Genomic DNA, 15,156 nt, shown 5'->3' with positions numbered 1-15,156 from the left:
TAAAATGATGAAAATTAATTATGACATAATAAAGTTATCCTAAACGTATTAAAAGTTACCCTTATATTATATAAAGTTGTCCTTGAAATATATAAAGTTATCCTTAATATGATGAAGTTACCCTAAAACAGGTAAAAGTTACCCCTAAAGTATATATAAAGTTACCTGAAAAGTGATAAAAGTTACCCTTGTTTTCAGTTTTCAGACTAAGAGTTGTTTTCAGCGAATCCTACCCCTATATATATATATATATATATATATATATAATCGTTAGTTATATTATAAGAGATTGTATTGTATTGAGCCTGTTGCTACTGCTTTCCAAGAAGTGAGGGAGCCCTCGAAAGGCTCCCGAACGTTTATGAAGAAGCTAGTAACAAAAGGACTTCCTTAAAAGGTTAAAAGCGAGTAGTTCGTACTTGATCAATAAGTAGAGGAAGTCTTATGATCTTATTGTATTGAACGATTCCGGTTGCTTTATTTCTGCCCCCGCCCCTTTCTCGTACTCCAAAAAGGCAGAGAAAGGGGGCAAGGGGCAGTCAACAATTGCTTCTGTTCGGTTCCCCCTTAGGGGGAAGGGGGAAGGCCGAAAGAGGGTCACAGGGGGATTTTATCCCCTTTGCTCGCCCGTTCAATTTCCGTAAGGAAATTAAATTAGGGCGTTCCGAAAAATCGGCGAAAATTTTAAATTTTTTTTCTTTTCTTCTCATGCTCATGGGATTTTTTTGATACCGTATGGAGCCACCGTCGTGAGCAGTATAGCATGTGAAGGTGTCTCAAGCTTATAGGAGGTCACATATATATATACATACATATATATATATGTATATATACATATATATATATGTATCTATACATATATATATATGTATCTATACATATATATATATATATATGTATCTATACATATACATATATACATATACATATATATATATATATATATATATATATATATATATATATATATATATATATATATATATTATGTGTACAGGAGACTTGCACGTTATGTAGGATCTATCACTTTAGATACTTTTTTTGCGCAATCAACTATGTTGCATAGCATCACTTGTGCCCAGCAGATCTTCTCAAATTTTTCAAGATCAACTACATCGGCAAAGTGATGCACAACCCTACATAATCCGATGGAGCATCAACATAAAAGCAAATAACACAATAATTTCCTGAAGTTCTCTTGTGCCTCTTTAGTATCTACAGGCATAATACGAAGAACATGAGACACGGTGTTCTTATAGCATAACTGGTGGAGCATGGGATTATCTTTCTTCTTTTTCTTTCTGAAGTTCTCTTTCTCTTTCTATTCCATAGCTCCCATTTCACTCCCCTCTTTCACTTTAGCAGGACGGGGATATTTATCACACAATGCACGGTATCATGCCGGAATATCTCGGGATCCACTCTTCTCATATGGGTTCCCACTTGCATTTAATCCGGTCATCCTTGCTATATCACGCATGTCAATTGATAGAACTTTTTGGTTAACTTCAAAACGCTTGTTAGCAACATTGTAATACTTAAAAAACCTGTGCACCAAGAAACTAGAGGTAGCCTTTTCTTTTACATTGAAAAACTAATAGAACTGACTGTTTTTCATCAGCTCTTTTTTGTCATCGTCTAATTATAAATCTGCAAGTCCTTTTAATGTGCAGCGACAATTAAATTTCTTCATTATCCTGATGGAAAACAACAATTATACTGAGCTTTGTTGTTATGATGAACTTGTTATAAAACTCAGTTAAAGTAATATCAGAAAAACAACAGTAGGTTTGCAACTAAATAACAACAGTAGGCTTGCAATTGCCAACTCTATAATATAACACAAAAATTTGCAACTAAATAACTAATCATTATTCCACAATGCATCACAAATACATACAATTCAACCAACAACCAAGAAAATAACAATGCCAAACCAAGCAAGAATTTCATTCATCCTTTTATTCATACATATATACATTCATTCAATTAAAGTGTTAAAAAATACATTGAAATAATCAAATACTGAATTGAATTGAAGTGTCTTGTATCTTGAGAAAAATTCAGAAATATCGAACTCTACGCCAATTATCAGACACTACGCCAACTATAATACTCTATGCCAATACAGTGTTCACATACACAAATAAATGTTGAATTGAAGTGTGAAAGATAAGATTTTACCTTCTTGAAATTGGGGGCACAAATACAGTAATCGTTGAAGAGGAAGAACGTAGTTAGCAGAGATGTTGAAGTTTTCGAATTTTAGGAAAATAAGGAAGGGGAAGAGAAGCAAGATTTAAATTTTGTATTTCTCATAAACCATTTTTTCTTTTTAGTTTATGGGTTTAATCTCTTTTTCTTTCCTTTTCTATTTCTCTTAATTAAATTTTTACATCATTTGTTTTTTTAAACTGCGTGGCACGATCTAAACCTGACACAAATTTGTCGAGAGAAGCCCAAAATCGACTCTATCAGACACGAGATGACTCGTTTTAACATGATTGTCTATTAATAATACATGACCCTAGATTGACCCGAATTTTGATATGTTCATGACCCTAGATTGACTCGTTTTGCAAGCCATAAATTGTGTTTTATTATACATTTTAAAACTTCCTATTTTTGGCTTAACCCTAACTTTCTGATATTCACTTCCAAAAAACTCAAATCTTTCAAAGAGGCGAATTCTTTGCGAACTCTTTCTGAGTCTGGGCACATTCTTCTAATCTGTATTCCTTAGGTTTCCTCCAATTACTCTCGTACTAGGCTCGACAAAATTTTCTAAAAGTTACTGAATATGGCGACAATTTGAAATTTTTTAAGGTATTTCATCTTCTAATCTGTATTCCTTAGGTTTTATAGTTGTAACGAGTCAATCGTGTTAAAACGAGTCACCTCGTGTTTGATCAAGTCGGTTTTGGGCTTCTCTCGAAAAATTTGTGTTAGGCTCAGATCGTGCCAGGCAGTTCAAAAAAACAAATGATGTAAAAATTTAATTAAGAGAAATAGAAAAGGAAAGAAAAAGAGATTAAACCCATAAACTAAAAAAAAAACGGTTTAGGAGAAATACAAAATTCAAATCCTGCTTCTCTTCCCCTTCCTTATTTTCCTAAAATTCGAAAACGGTTAAGCCAGTGCTAACTACGGTCTTCCTCTACAACATCTCTGCTAACTACGTTCTTCCTCTTTAACGATTACTGTATTTGTGCCCCCAATTTCAAGAAGGTAAAATTTTATCTTTCACACTTCAATTCAACATTTATTTGTTTATGTGAAGACTGTATTGGCGTAGAGTATTATAGTTGGCGTAGTGTGTGATAATGGCGTAGAGTTCGATAATTCTGAATTTTTCCGAAGATACAAAACATTTCAATTCAATTCAGTATTTGATTATTTCAATGTATTTTTAACACTTTAATTGAATGAATGTATATATGTATGAATAAAAGGATGAAAGAAATTCTTGCTTGGTTTGGCATTGTTATTTTCTTGGTTGTTGTTTGAATTGTATGTATTTGTGATGCATTGTGGAAGGGTGATTAGTTATTTAGTTGCGAAGTTTTTGTGTTATATTATAAAGTTGGCAATTGCAAGCCTACTGTTGTTATTTAGTTGCAAACCTACCGTTGTTTTTCCTGATATTACTTTAACTGAGGTTTATAACAAGTCCAGTATAACAACAAAGCTAAGCTCAGCATAACTGTTGTTTTCCATCAGGATAATGAAGAAATTTAATTGTCGCTGCACATTAAAAGGACTTGTAGATTTACAATTAGACGATGACAAGAAAGAGCTGATGAAAAACAACCAGTTCTATCAGTGTCTCAATGTAAAAGAAAATGCTACGTCTAGTATCTTGATGCACATGTTTTTTGAGTGTTACAATGTTGCTAACGAGCGTTTTGAAGTTAACCAAAAAGTTCTATCAATTGATGTGCGTGATATAGCAACGATGACCGAATTAAATGCAAGTGGGAACCCATATGAGAAGAGTGAATCCCGAGATATTCCGGCATGATACCGTGCATTGTGTGATAAATATCCCCGTCCTGCGAAAGTGAAAGAGGGGAGTGAAACGGGAGCTATGGAATAGAAAGAGGAAGAGAACTTCAGGAAGAAAAGGAAGAAAGATAATCCCATGCTCCACCAGTTAGGCCATAAGAACACCGTGTCTCATGTTCTTCGTGCTATGCTTGTAGATATTAAAGAGGCACAAGAGAACTTTAGGAAATTATTGTGTTATTTCCTGATTTGCTTTTATGTTGATGCTCCATCGGATGATGTAGGGGCTGTGCATCACTTTGCCGATGTAGCTGATCTTGAAAAATTTGAGAAGATCTGCTGGACACAAGTGATGCTATGCAACATAGTTGATGGCTCATTCATTGATTATGATTCCACATGACTGAATATAAAAAACACGTAGGATGCTTGGAGGACCTTTCCCCATATATATATATATATAGGGTTGGGTTCTAATGAGAACCCTCTTATGGTGAGAACTGCTTAAAATGATCAATAAAAAGTGGCATAAACATAAAATGGGCGAACGTTTGGCGTAGACGTTCGCTCCATGGGGCGAACGTCTGGCCTGGACGTTCGCTCCATGGGGTGAACGTATGGGCTGGACGTTCGCTCCATAGGGTGAACGTCTAGGCCAGACGTTTGCCCTATGGAGCGAACGTCCAGGCCAGACGTTCGCTCCATAGGGCGAACGTCCAGCCAGACGTTCTCCCCATAGGAGAGAGAAAGAGGAATGAGAAAAATGGAAAGAAATTAGTGTTAGGAGTCGTGGTGATCTAACGGTTGTGAGTTAGTTCATCTCATTAATCTAATGGTTGATTAGGTGGTTCTCACCATAAGGGTGGTTCTCATATGAACCCAATTCTATATATATATATATATATACATATATACATGTATATATATTTCTTTTTCTATTAGCTTTTCTGTCACAAAATCAATAATCGTCTTTATATAAATTCTGATACTACTATATAGTGGGTTCAAATCATACTATGAAACTTTTTTCGTAACGGAAAGATTAAGTGTTCTACTTCTTTTCCCTGATCTACTGCTGATTTCATATATTGATGCTTCCTACCTGTCAATTGTTGGCTTATTGGTTAAGGAAATTGTTCATTATTAATTTGAATCCCTTTCTTTCGTTGGTCCATTCCATTCTTTTATGTGATGGTGGGAATCCATTAACAAAATCTTCTTCATTTTCTTTTTATCTATCTGTCTCTGCTCGCTTCTGGCCCTTATTATGTCTTATCTTATATTTCGTGATTGATACAAATTATAATTTGTTCTAGCATCAAATATTGCATATTACGGGTACAAGTATTTATGAAGTTATAATTGTTAAATATATATATTGTAGGCAGTGTCCTTCAGAGTTGCAAGAGGCTATAGCAAGCATTATATTTGCAGCTTCCAGGTGCTCTGACTTGCCAGATCTCTTGCAAGTTAAAAATTTGTTCACTGCAAAGTATGGGAAGGAATTTATTTCAGCTGTCTCTGAACTCCGGCCAGATACTAGCGTTAATCGTACAGTTAAGAGAAACTTATGACTAACATGTTGTGGCAGAAGTTTCAATGTCTCTGTTCTGGAACCCAAAAGTTTTAACCTTTGAATTTCTCCATGGCAGATAATTGAGAAGCTTTCGCTTATTGCTCCACCTGTGCAACTAAGACTCAAGCTACTGAAAGAAATTGCAAAAGAGTATAATGTCAACTGGGATTCTTCAGATACTGAAGTAGAATTTAATAAGAAACATGATGACCTACTGGTGTGCTTTCTACCCTTGTCATTTCTTGTGCAGTTTAGGTCTATGTCTTGCACAGCTTATCACCCAGTGGCTCTTTTGATATAATTTTGTGAGGTAGTTCAGCATTCTGAAAGGAATCTTGCACTTTAATATTGAATTATTTGAAATAATCTGCGTAAGATACTGTGACAAAACTGAAGCGCTACTGTATGTCGTGTTTCTTTCTGGGCTTCCTTGTTTAGACTTATGCTACTTACAGCTTGATGCTAAGTTTGATTTATGGCAAATTTTAATGGTAAAGAAAGAGAAATGGGGGAATGCAGTCGGAGGACAAGAAGTCTTCACTAAGATCCCAAGAAAAGTTAATATTTAGACCCATCTGCGAAACACTAGGTAGTTGCTCTTGCTCCTTTTGATCCTTGTAATAAATCTCACCTTCAGTGTACACACCAAACCACTCTTAACAGTTAGGTCACTCTCTCAGCCAGCAACCTCAGAACAGAAATTTTCTTTTTTCCTTCAAGAGGATTTGTCTTCAACTTGCTGATTTAAACCAACTACGCCACCTTTCTTTCCCCTTTCATTCACATACAAGAAGATATTTTGTCAACTAGAAAGGAATATTACAGCTAGAGGAATTGAAGTCTTTACATTGGATAAGTAAGAAATTAAACACACTTATTAAGAAATCTCTTCTTACGTCTGCGCTCCTCATCTAAGCGGTAGACTTCATATTTGTAAGCTCTCCTTTTCAGATAATTTTGCTAAGATATACCTGGTACTCCAGTTCTAAATTATCTGTTTTGGATGATTCAAACTCATGTCCATCTTCTGGAGATAATCTTGCACACAATCATGTCTTCAGTAAGGAAACTGGACAAAAGTTCCTCCAGGTGCCAACTGGCCTGTACATGTAATTAGCAAAAAGTCAAAAAGGCCTTGATCAGTTGGTCTAATAAGGTTAATACCATTCTCTTCGAACAAATAAATATTTCATTGAGTGTGTTCTCAGTGCATAGCACAATGAAACCTTATTCGAAACAAAGCCCTCATCGTCAAAGCACTCCGGAGCTGTATCATGACCCTTGAGCAATTATCCAATGTTAGGAATTACGGGTATGGTTGGTGGTCATAATGATGGTAATGGTAATACATTTTAGTTTTAATTTGTAATGGAAGTCTCATGTCAATATCCATGGTAATGCTACATAACCCCAAAACATCTCTTTTTAATATTCTGTCACCATCCATTACCATTTGAAAAGGTGGGCATTGAGTGAAGAAGAAAAATACATGCTTGAACTAAAGTTTCATTACCAACGACATTGACATGGGAGATTGCTTACAAAATAACACTAAAATAGATTAGATTTACTGCAAATTAGTCACCGAGTACCAATCCGGTAGGCTAAAGACTTGCTTGAATATCGTTTGCATCTCCTCCGCAGTCAGATACAGCTCCCAGCAAGGCCACTTAACCATGAATTCCTGCTCTGTAGTCGATAGGATTGCTCCTGTAAACATGATTTCCAGGACTGCTAGATTTATACTTCTCACATGCTGTGCTCCATTAGAGGACTCTTATGGGATTGGTAATAACTTCATTTCATCTTTAGTTCCCAGACCCACAACCGGTAAAACATGAACTTACTAGACTGCTGGCACCTTGATCATCAGTTTACTAGTGTAGACATTTAATGACACAGTATAGTTCCAAAATCCACAGGAGCACTAGAGTTCTAAATCTTGAGATTGGAATTTAAGATATTCTGCATCTCTATTATATAAGGCAACGCATGTGGGACACCAAAAAATAGAAAAAAGAAAAAAAAGAAAAAAATGGGGATAACTATCTTTTTCATTTAAACGAAAAAGTGGGTAAAAAAAAAAAAAAAGCACATTTAAACTGAAATGCGGTTTTTTGAAAAAACAAAATGCAAAGATAGCTCTTCTGCGCAATTAATTTAATTTTCTATATGCTTTCGCACGCATTGCGTGCATATAATGCTAGTATCACTTATGGTATCACCTAAATTGAACCTTTATATATCCCTTGATCATCCTTGTTTTCTGTTTTATGTGATACACCTCCGTTGGGTATTACCTCATGTCTCGTGCACCTCAAGTTATATGCTACTTTCATACACTCCTAGTTCCCTAATTTTGCTTCATGCGCCATTTCATTTGCTGATTCATGCACCGCCAGGCACCTGAAGTGCATCCTCACATAATGTCTTGATAAGTACCTCGTGTTCCTGAACACTTTTGTGCTTTCGTGCTTTCCCTACTTGAGATTGTAGTTCAACAGAAGATGAGCAGTGGGTTCTGATGAAGAAATTACCTAAAAAAGAAATCGCGGTGAGAGAGAATGGTGCTTAACATCTTTTGAAAGTATTTGTGGATGAGGCGCTGGGCGTGCTGAGTCGGTTACTTCCCCATGAAGTCAGGGGCTCTTGCCTGGTATGAGCCTCATCACCTGTGGGTGGAATTTCCTCTCCCAACCAACTTTGTCCCGTGTGCCTGTGATAGACTTGTATACCTCCTAACTTCCACCTGAGATAGGTGGCTTAAGTAGGTGTTCAATTTTTGCCTAATCACATTTAGTACCTCGAAAGAAATAAAGAATTTGTGTATAGTCGCTTTATCTATTATCTTTTTGTATATGATAGTCACCAGTTACGTTGGTTATATGAGTTCCTTATACTTTGACAACTATTATCTTATTTCTTCTCATATAATTTTGCAGTTACATTGTCCATCTTGACTAATTGCACCTACTCTTATCTTTGTTGCCTATCTAAATTAATTCGTCTTTTCTAGTAACTTTATTTTAATCTTTTGTCTCTTCCATCCCATTTCCCCTTTCCATCCACAACTCTTAATTTCCATGTCAATAACAAGTGTGCAAAAACCATGTTGGACATAAGCAATACCAACTGCTGCGAAAACATTATTCTGACTCTTTGCTACATATGTGATCTTGAGTTTCTGATCTGGGAAGATGAGATAATATTTTTTTATGATTGTTGATAGGAGGGCCGGAGGCCAATACATGAAGATCCTTTACCCTCTGCATCTCATATACAGCAGTTGCGTCAGAAGTTATCGTCTTCCAATGGTGCACAATCTGCCATGCCACCAACCTTAACAGGAAAACCGAGTATGCAAGGGCTTCAAACATCAAGCCATACCAGCAACCAGCCAGTATCAAGTTCTGATGGGACAAGAGCATCCAATCAGAATAGCACTAGGGAAAGCTCATTTAATGACGTTATAAAGGATACAGGATCCCGTCCTTCTGATATTCTAGAGAAAGCTAGAGCAGCAATTGCTTCGGCGGAGCGTGCTTCAGCTGCAGCCCGAGCAGCTTCACAGTTGGTGAATGTTAGTTTTGGATCATTAAAGATAGAAGAAGGGAAATCTTGAAGGGGTGTATTTATTAAGTTGAACTATACTGTAATGTTGTCTCGTATTGCGAGCCAGTCACTGGAGCTGCATATGAATGGTTTGTGTTTTCAGCTGTTTGGGGGTGCGATGTGCAGTCTCTCTTTCTTGGTTCAATTGAGTTGCAAATTTCTCGTTTATGATTGACTCCTCCGAATTCTAGAAGCTAGAATGTAGGCCAAGGGAGTCGCACATTGTATGTAGTATGTGCTACAGGTATACATCAGAACTTTAATGTGCAGTTAGCTGTGATTGGAAGCTTTTTTTTGTCATTGACATATTAGCAAGTTTCAGTGCAATGCGTAGTAGATAGGATTTTACTGTTTCATTCCTTAATGAGTGTCCTTTACAGCTTCCTTGGATAGGCATTTGAGATGGAAAGGGAGGGGAGAGAGATGGGTCATTTAAAATTTTGAGAGTACAGTGAAAGACTTGGGGGTTGTTGATCTTGATATAAGCATTTAAGCATGGTTGGTTTCCAGTATGCTGTCTGAGAATTTCAAGGAAACTTCATAATTCATATTATAGCACTGATGCTGATGAGAGGAACTTTCTGGTGCTAATTCTAGCTAAGGTTTGCTGATGACGATGATTGATTTTATTTAAGCGATTTGCTATTTTATGGAGTTGCAATTCGAACTGTTTAGATTTTGGAAAAATGGATCAGAATACCCCCAACTTTGAACGGTTTGTTTTTAATACCCCCAACTTTGAATTATTTTTAAATACCCTCAACTTTGAATTATTTTTAAATACCTCCAACTTTAGGGGTGGTCCGCTAAAAATACACCCAGATAACTTGTAACCTGTTAGCAAGGTAATTTTTTTTATTTTTATCTCTCTTTTATTTTTATTTTCAATTTTACTCCCACCCTTCCCTCACCCCACTACCACCCACTGCCACTTTTCCACTGGCCACTACCGCCCTTCCCACACCCCACTCCCTACCCCCGGCAGCCCCCTACCACCCTTCTCACACCCCACCCCTACCCCCAGCAGCCCCCTACCACCGTACCCTTACCACCCCCAACCCCCCTCCCACCAATTTCAACCTCACCTTCTCGAAGACTAGAAATGTCGTCAACCTTTCACCATCATGCCTCAAACTACAACATTTTTTTAGCTTTCCATTAATTCTAACTCTACTATGTTTTATCACATATAATCAATAAGCCCTCGCCACGAAAACTGCATACTAGATGGTAACTGACACTCGAAGATTCTTTCTTTATATACAAATGATCACGTAGTGGATGCAGTAAGCAGGAAGCCATCAAACCATCACTTTGATCACACACTATATTTCATTATTACACAGAAAATTACAGAACAATGCACTTCGAAAATTCTTTAACATACTCCACTCATATATTCAAAAATCAGGTTGAATAATCCTTTGAGAACTGAGATCATTATATTATTGAGCTAATTAATAATTTTCAAAAGGAAAGAAATGAAGGGAATTCAAAATTCCACTGACGTTGATAGTTAGGGTTTTGAATTGAACAAAATTATCCCAATTTTATATAGTGAAATTTGTCAAATTAGTCCAAAGTGATATTTTCAATTTCTCACTACATATAAACAAACAAATATAACACTTCAAATAATTAGATAAAAAAAAAACATGGAATTGCAGAAAAAAAACACAAAGAGATGAAAAATGATATTACCTTTGAAGGCCTTGTGAAGGTGTAAAACATCATCGCGAGGAGAAACAACTTTGGAAGCCATTGAAGAAGGAAGAAAGAGATAAGGAGAGACATGATCAAGTTGTGAATTAACGAGGCAAAAATGGATCACAAGTAAAGCACGTGCAAGTATTTACCAGTTCTTCCGGTGAAAGCAGGTAAAAGGAGTATTTTTGGCGGACCACCCCCAAAGTTGGGGGTATTTAAAAATAATCCATAGTTGGGGGTATTAAAAGCGGACCGCCCAAAATTGGGGGGATTTTGATCCATTTTTCCTTAGATTTTCACATTTTTATGGAAGTTGAGAGAGAAATAGAAAAGGGAAGAGGTTGAAGAAGAAGGTGGGGAAAAATATCAAAACTTAAAGTTACTCTAATATTAGTCAAAGTTACTCTTAAGTTACCCTTTAAAAATGAAAATTAATCTTTATTTTAATAAAGTTATCCTAAAAATGCTAAAATTTTGTCTTAAATAGATAAAGGAAAAAATTGATAGGAACATTCCCAACTATAGTAATTCTGCCATTTTCAGTCCTAACTCCAGATTATTTCTGAACAGTTCTAATTATGCATTATTTTTGCCGGAATTGGTCCCAGCAGGTCATTGACATGCTATAGTAGGTAAAATACGTTTTTTCTTTCTTTTTTAATTTCTTTTATTCACAACACAACAATCACAATACCCCCTTCCCTCTAAAAAATGTCGAACACCGACAATTCTCCGGCGAAAACCTGTCAAATCTCCGGCACAGAAAACAACTAGTGCAAAGCAGCTTCAGGCAGAACATACATAACAATATTATCTCTCCTCTTAATCAAACAACTCAATTTCACCCTTCTCCATAACTCCCTCCACAAACTCCAACATTCCCACCCTATCCTTCGCGCAAAACTCCACTTCAATTCTCTCTCCTCCACTTTCTATCTCACATCCCTTCCTCCTCCACCCTCTGATTAATCCACCTCGATTTTCAATTAACGACCAAGATCATCCAATCAGATCTCTCTTCGGGGCCCACAACCTTCCAGATTCTTTTAGAACACGAGCTTAACACTAACCCGTAGGAGAATCTTGACTGCTCGTCTTTCTCGTGTAGTGTCGATGTGTTGCATGCGAGTGTTTATGAGATGGAGGGGGAGAAATGGGCGGTGATGATTAAAAAGTCTTTGAGTTCTTCAGGGCCAAACACGCTAGGGAGAATCAAATTCGAAGACTTCGAATCGGCATCTTCAGCTTCCCGAGTGGCGGACTTGGCGACAGGTTCGCCATCAACTACCGAGTTAGAGCCATCTGAGGAAGACGAATCTGAGCAGAAGAAAGCACAACGATAAATACAAGAGTTAAAGTGATTAGAATCTCAAAAGGAGTTGAGAACTCAGAGCAATGGCATAGTTGACTCGATGAAATTTTGAGTAATGGCGAAGGCGAGAATATTCTGGTATCGACATGAGTATGAGAGAACCTTCAACATTTGAAGATGAGAAATTCAATGCTGAGGAGTGGCAAAGGAGGGGGATGGGATTTTGGGGGTGGCTAGGGAGGGGGTGGGAAAGGGATGGGGGAGGGGATTTTGGGGGTGGTTGGGGAGAGGGGTGGTAGGAGAGGGGGATGGGATTTCGGGGGTGTAACACCCCGACAATTCTCTCTTTTTCAAAATACCTTTTTAATATAAAACTTAGAGAATCATCAAAGTATTATCGCCCGTGTGATAACATATCGGCTTATTCAGAATTTTGCAGCGGAAAACATATTCAATAACTTTATAAATGAAACTTAGTCAACTACAAAGTCAACTACAAAAGTCAAACCAATAAATTCAAAGTCAAACTTAAAACCAAAACCCACAGAGAAAAGTATAAACTTAAAGTATGATAAATATACTATACAAGCTCTCCAATCCCGAACTCAACGATGCATCATCTTCAAACTTGTAGATGGACAATGCACTATTGATACCTAGAGAGTGCTCACCAAAATGGGTCATCAAAAGATCAATAAGGCATAGCCATGATCAACACACACAAACAAAAGCACGTAATCAACAAAGCTGAGTACTACATAATAAATAAAGAAATAATCCTAACATGATATTACTACATAACAAACAGGAATAAATAATAATATAATAAACTTGCAGGTAACTATTACTAAACTAAACTTCCAACAAACATTTTATTTACTTTAAATGGAATAGTCAATGGAACGAGTTGTCTGACTAAAAACCAATGTTCCCTCTGAAAGACAAAATACGGGCACGACTCCGTATTCCCATGACCAACAATATCGAAGAACCGTTAAAATAATAAAACGAATGGTGATCAATCCGATCCTAGGAAAAGTCATGTGCTACCACTATATACTCCAACTCTCTACTTGTCCAACACTTCAGACGTGCACAAGTCTAAAACTATTATTATCCACGTTTCACTTTACATGATTAACCACTTATTACTTGTTACATATAACTCACAAGCAATATAGACAATACAATCATAAACATCCATTTTTATTTTCGGATTAGTTAAGTGATTAAACAACTTAACAACCCAAGATTATTTCAAACTTTAATCCAATCTTCCTTATTTGTTGAACCTAGCCAACAACCAACCAACCTTTCAAAGGTATAAAATATCAACTTACCAAATAAGGTCCTCGGTCCTTATAAAGCAGTGAAATAATATAAAGGGAACAACATGATTCAATCACGATCCAAACTAATAAATATATATATATTAATCCCTCATATGAATTATTACAATAAAGTTCCAAAATCCCATATGGTTGCATCAATCTTCCATACAAACATAATATAAATCTCATAATCAACATGTTTCACATAACGGCATAAAACATGCAAATCTAACATTATAGAAATCATATATGAACTCAAAATAGTTCCTATACATGATACTACATGATTCTCATCCTTAAAATCATGATACTAAGCACATCAACACATAGGTATGTACATACTTTGTGTAAACAAATTAAATCGGGTGGCTACTTTCACAACCTTAAAAATCGCTTCAAGGAATTCTCCGCCTAATAATAATCAACATAACACTAGTGGAAAAAAGCCCATCTAATGCGGTCAAAATCGGGCTTACTGATGCGATTTTGGTCCGCATCAGGTGGGCTCGCAGCAGTACGAGAAATATACTGATCCAGTCCAAAACCGCATCAGATTCGTCAGATACTGATGCGGTTTTGAACAGGACCGCACCAGAAAGTGTGCGAAAAGTTTTTTTTTAAAAAAAATTGCAACAACGACAATCAGCAACAACAACAACATATCAACAACAACAACATATCAACAACAATGAAATACATTACACGAATTTAGAACGAAATCAACAATGGAAAACAAACAGAAATTGAGATATAATATGTTACAACAAATCTAGTACATATGACAACCAATCGAAAATAAATCGGAAACTAATTATAAAAAAAAACATAATAACACCCTAAAATTTCAAAAACAATTACAAAAAACTAAATAAAAAGATGAAACCTAGACTTACAAAAAGAAAACTAAAAACGTAACCTAGATTTAGGAAACTAATTATAAAAAAAAATACAAAATTTCGAACCCTAAAATTTGAAAAACTAGAAGATGGTGACGAACGACTGACGAACTTGGGGGTTTCCTCTTCGCATCTTCATTTTTCGCTTCTTGGCTTCAATCTTCGCAATTAAGAGATTCCTTCTTCGCAATCAAGAAATTTGGGACGAACGACTGACGAATGACGACGATTTTGGGGTTGGGGGATCTGAGGGAATTAGGGTTGACTGTTGAGGGTTCCATTTTTTATTGGCCCAAAATGAGAAAATAAGGCCGGTTCGAAAATCAGATGCGGTTTCGGGCCACAACCGCATCAGATATTTTAATTGATGCGGTTTGGGCCAAACCGTATCAGTTACCTTGTGACAGATGCACTTTTTTCCTCTAGTGTAACCACAAATCAACACTATAAATTTCCAGCAACTTTAAAATGTTTCAAACCCGCATATAAAGTGTTTAAAATCCTCTTAACCCATAAATCCTTCACCAAAACCCCTTAAAAATCAATAATTTAATGCTTTAAAACTGTAATAAGTGTGTTACTAAAAATTCCAGCAACGTATAACTTATTTAAACTATTTTTGAACATACTTAAATATATTTAAAATCATACTAATAATTGATTCGATAAACTATAATAGTCTACTATGATTTTCCAACCTTAAAAACCCTAAAAATT

At 36.2% G+C, this 15,156-nt stretch overlaps 1 protein-coding gene across 4 annotated transcripts in view; it reads left to right on the top strand.

Annotated features, from left to right (window-relative positions):
- Positions 1 to 9,514, top strand: part of LOC104896550 (uncharacterized) — a 20,872-nt gene extending 11,358 nt beyond the window's left edge. For 3 of the 4 annotated variants that reach the window (XM_010683307.4, XM_010683306.3, XM_019250296.2), the window contains exons 4-6: positions 5,390 to 5,561; positions 5,658 to 5,798; positions 8,811 to 9,514. In XM_010683307.4, the coding sequence (XP_010681609.2) occupies positions 5,390 to 5,561; positions 5,658 to 5,798; positions 8,811 to 9,203 (706 nt within the window). In that variant the 3' untranslated portion in view covers positions 9,204 to 9,514. The remainder of the gene's footprint in view (positions 1 to 5,389; positions 5,562 to 5,657; positions 5,799 to 8,810) is intronic. The other variant, XM_048646512.2, reaches the window with a different exon arrangement.
- Positions 9,515 to 15,156: the final 5,642 nt, after the last annotated feature.

Source organism: Beta vulgaris, chromosome 6 (genome assembly GCF_026745355.1).
Source record: "Beta vulgaris subsp. vulgaris cultivar EL10 chromosome 6, EL10.2, whole genome shotgun sequence".
In the NCBI taxonomy this organism is placed as follows: domain Eukaryota; kingdom Viridiplantae; phylum Streptophyta; class Magnoliopsida; order Caryophyllales; family Amaranthaceae; genus Beta; species Beta vulgaris.
This window is presented reverse-complemented; position numbering and strand designations above follow the sequence as displayed.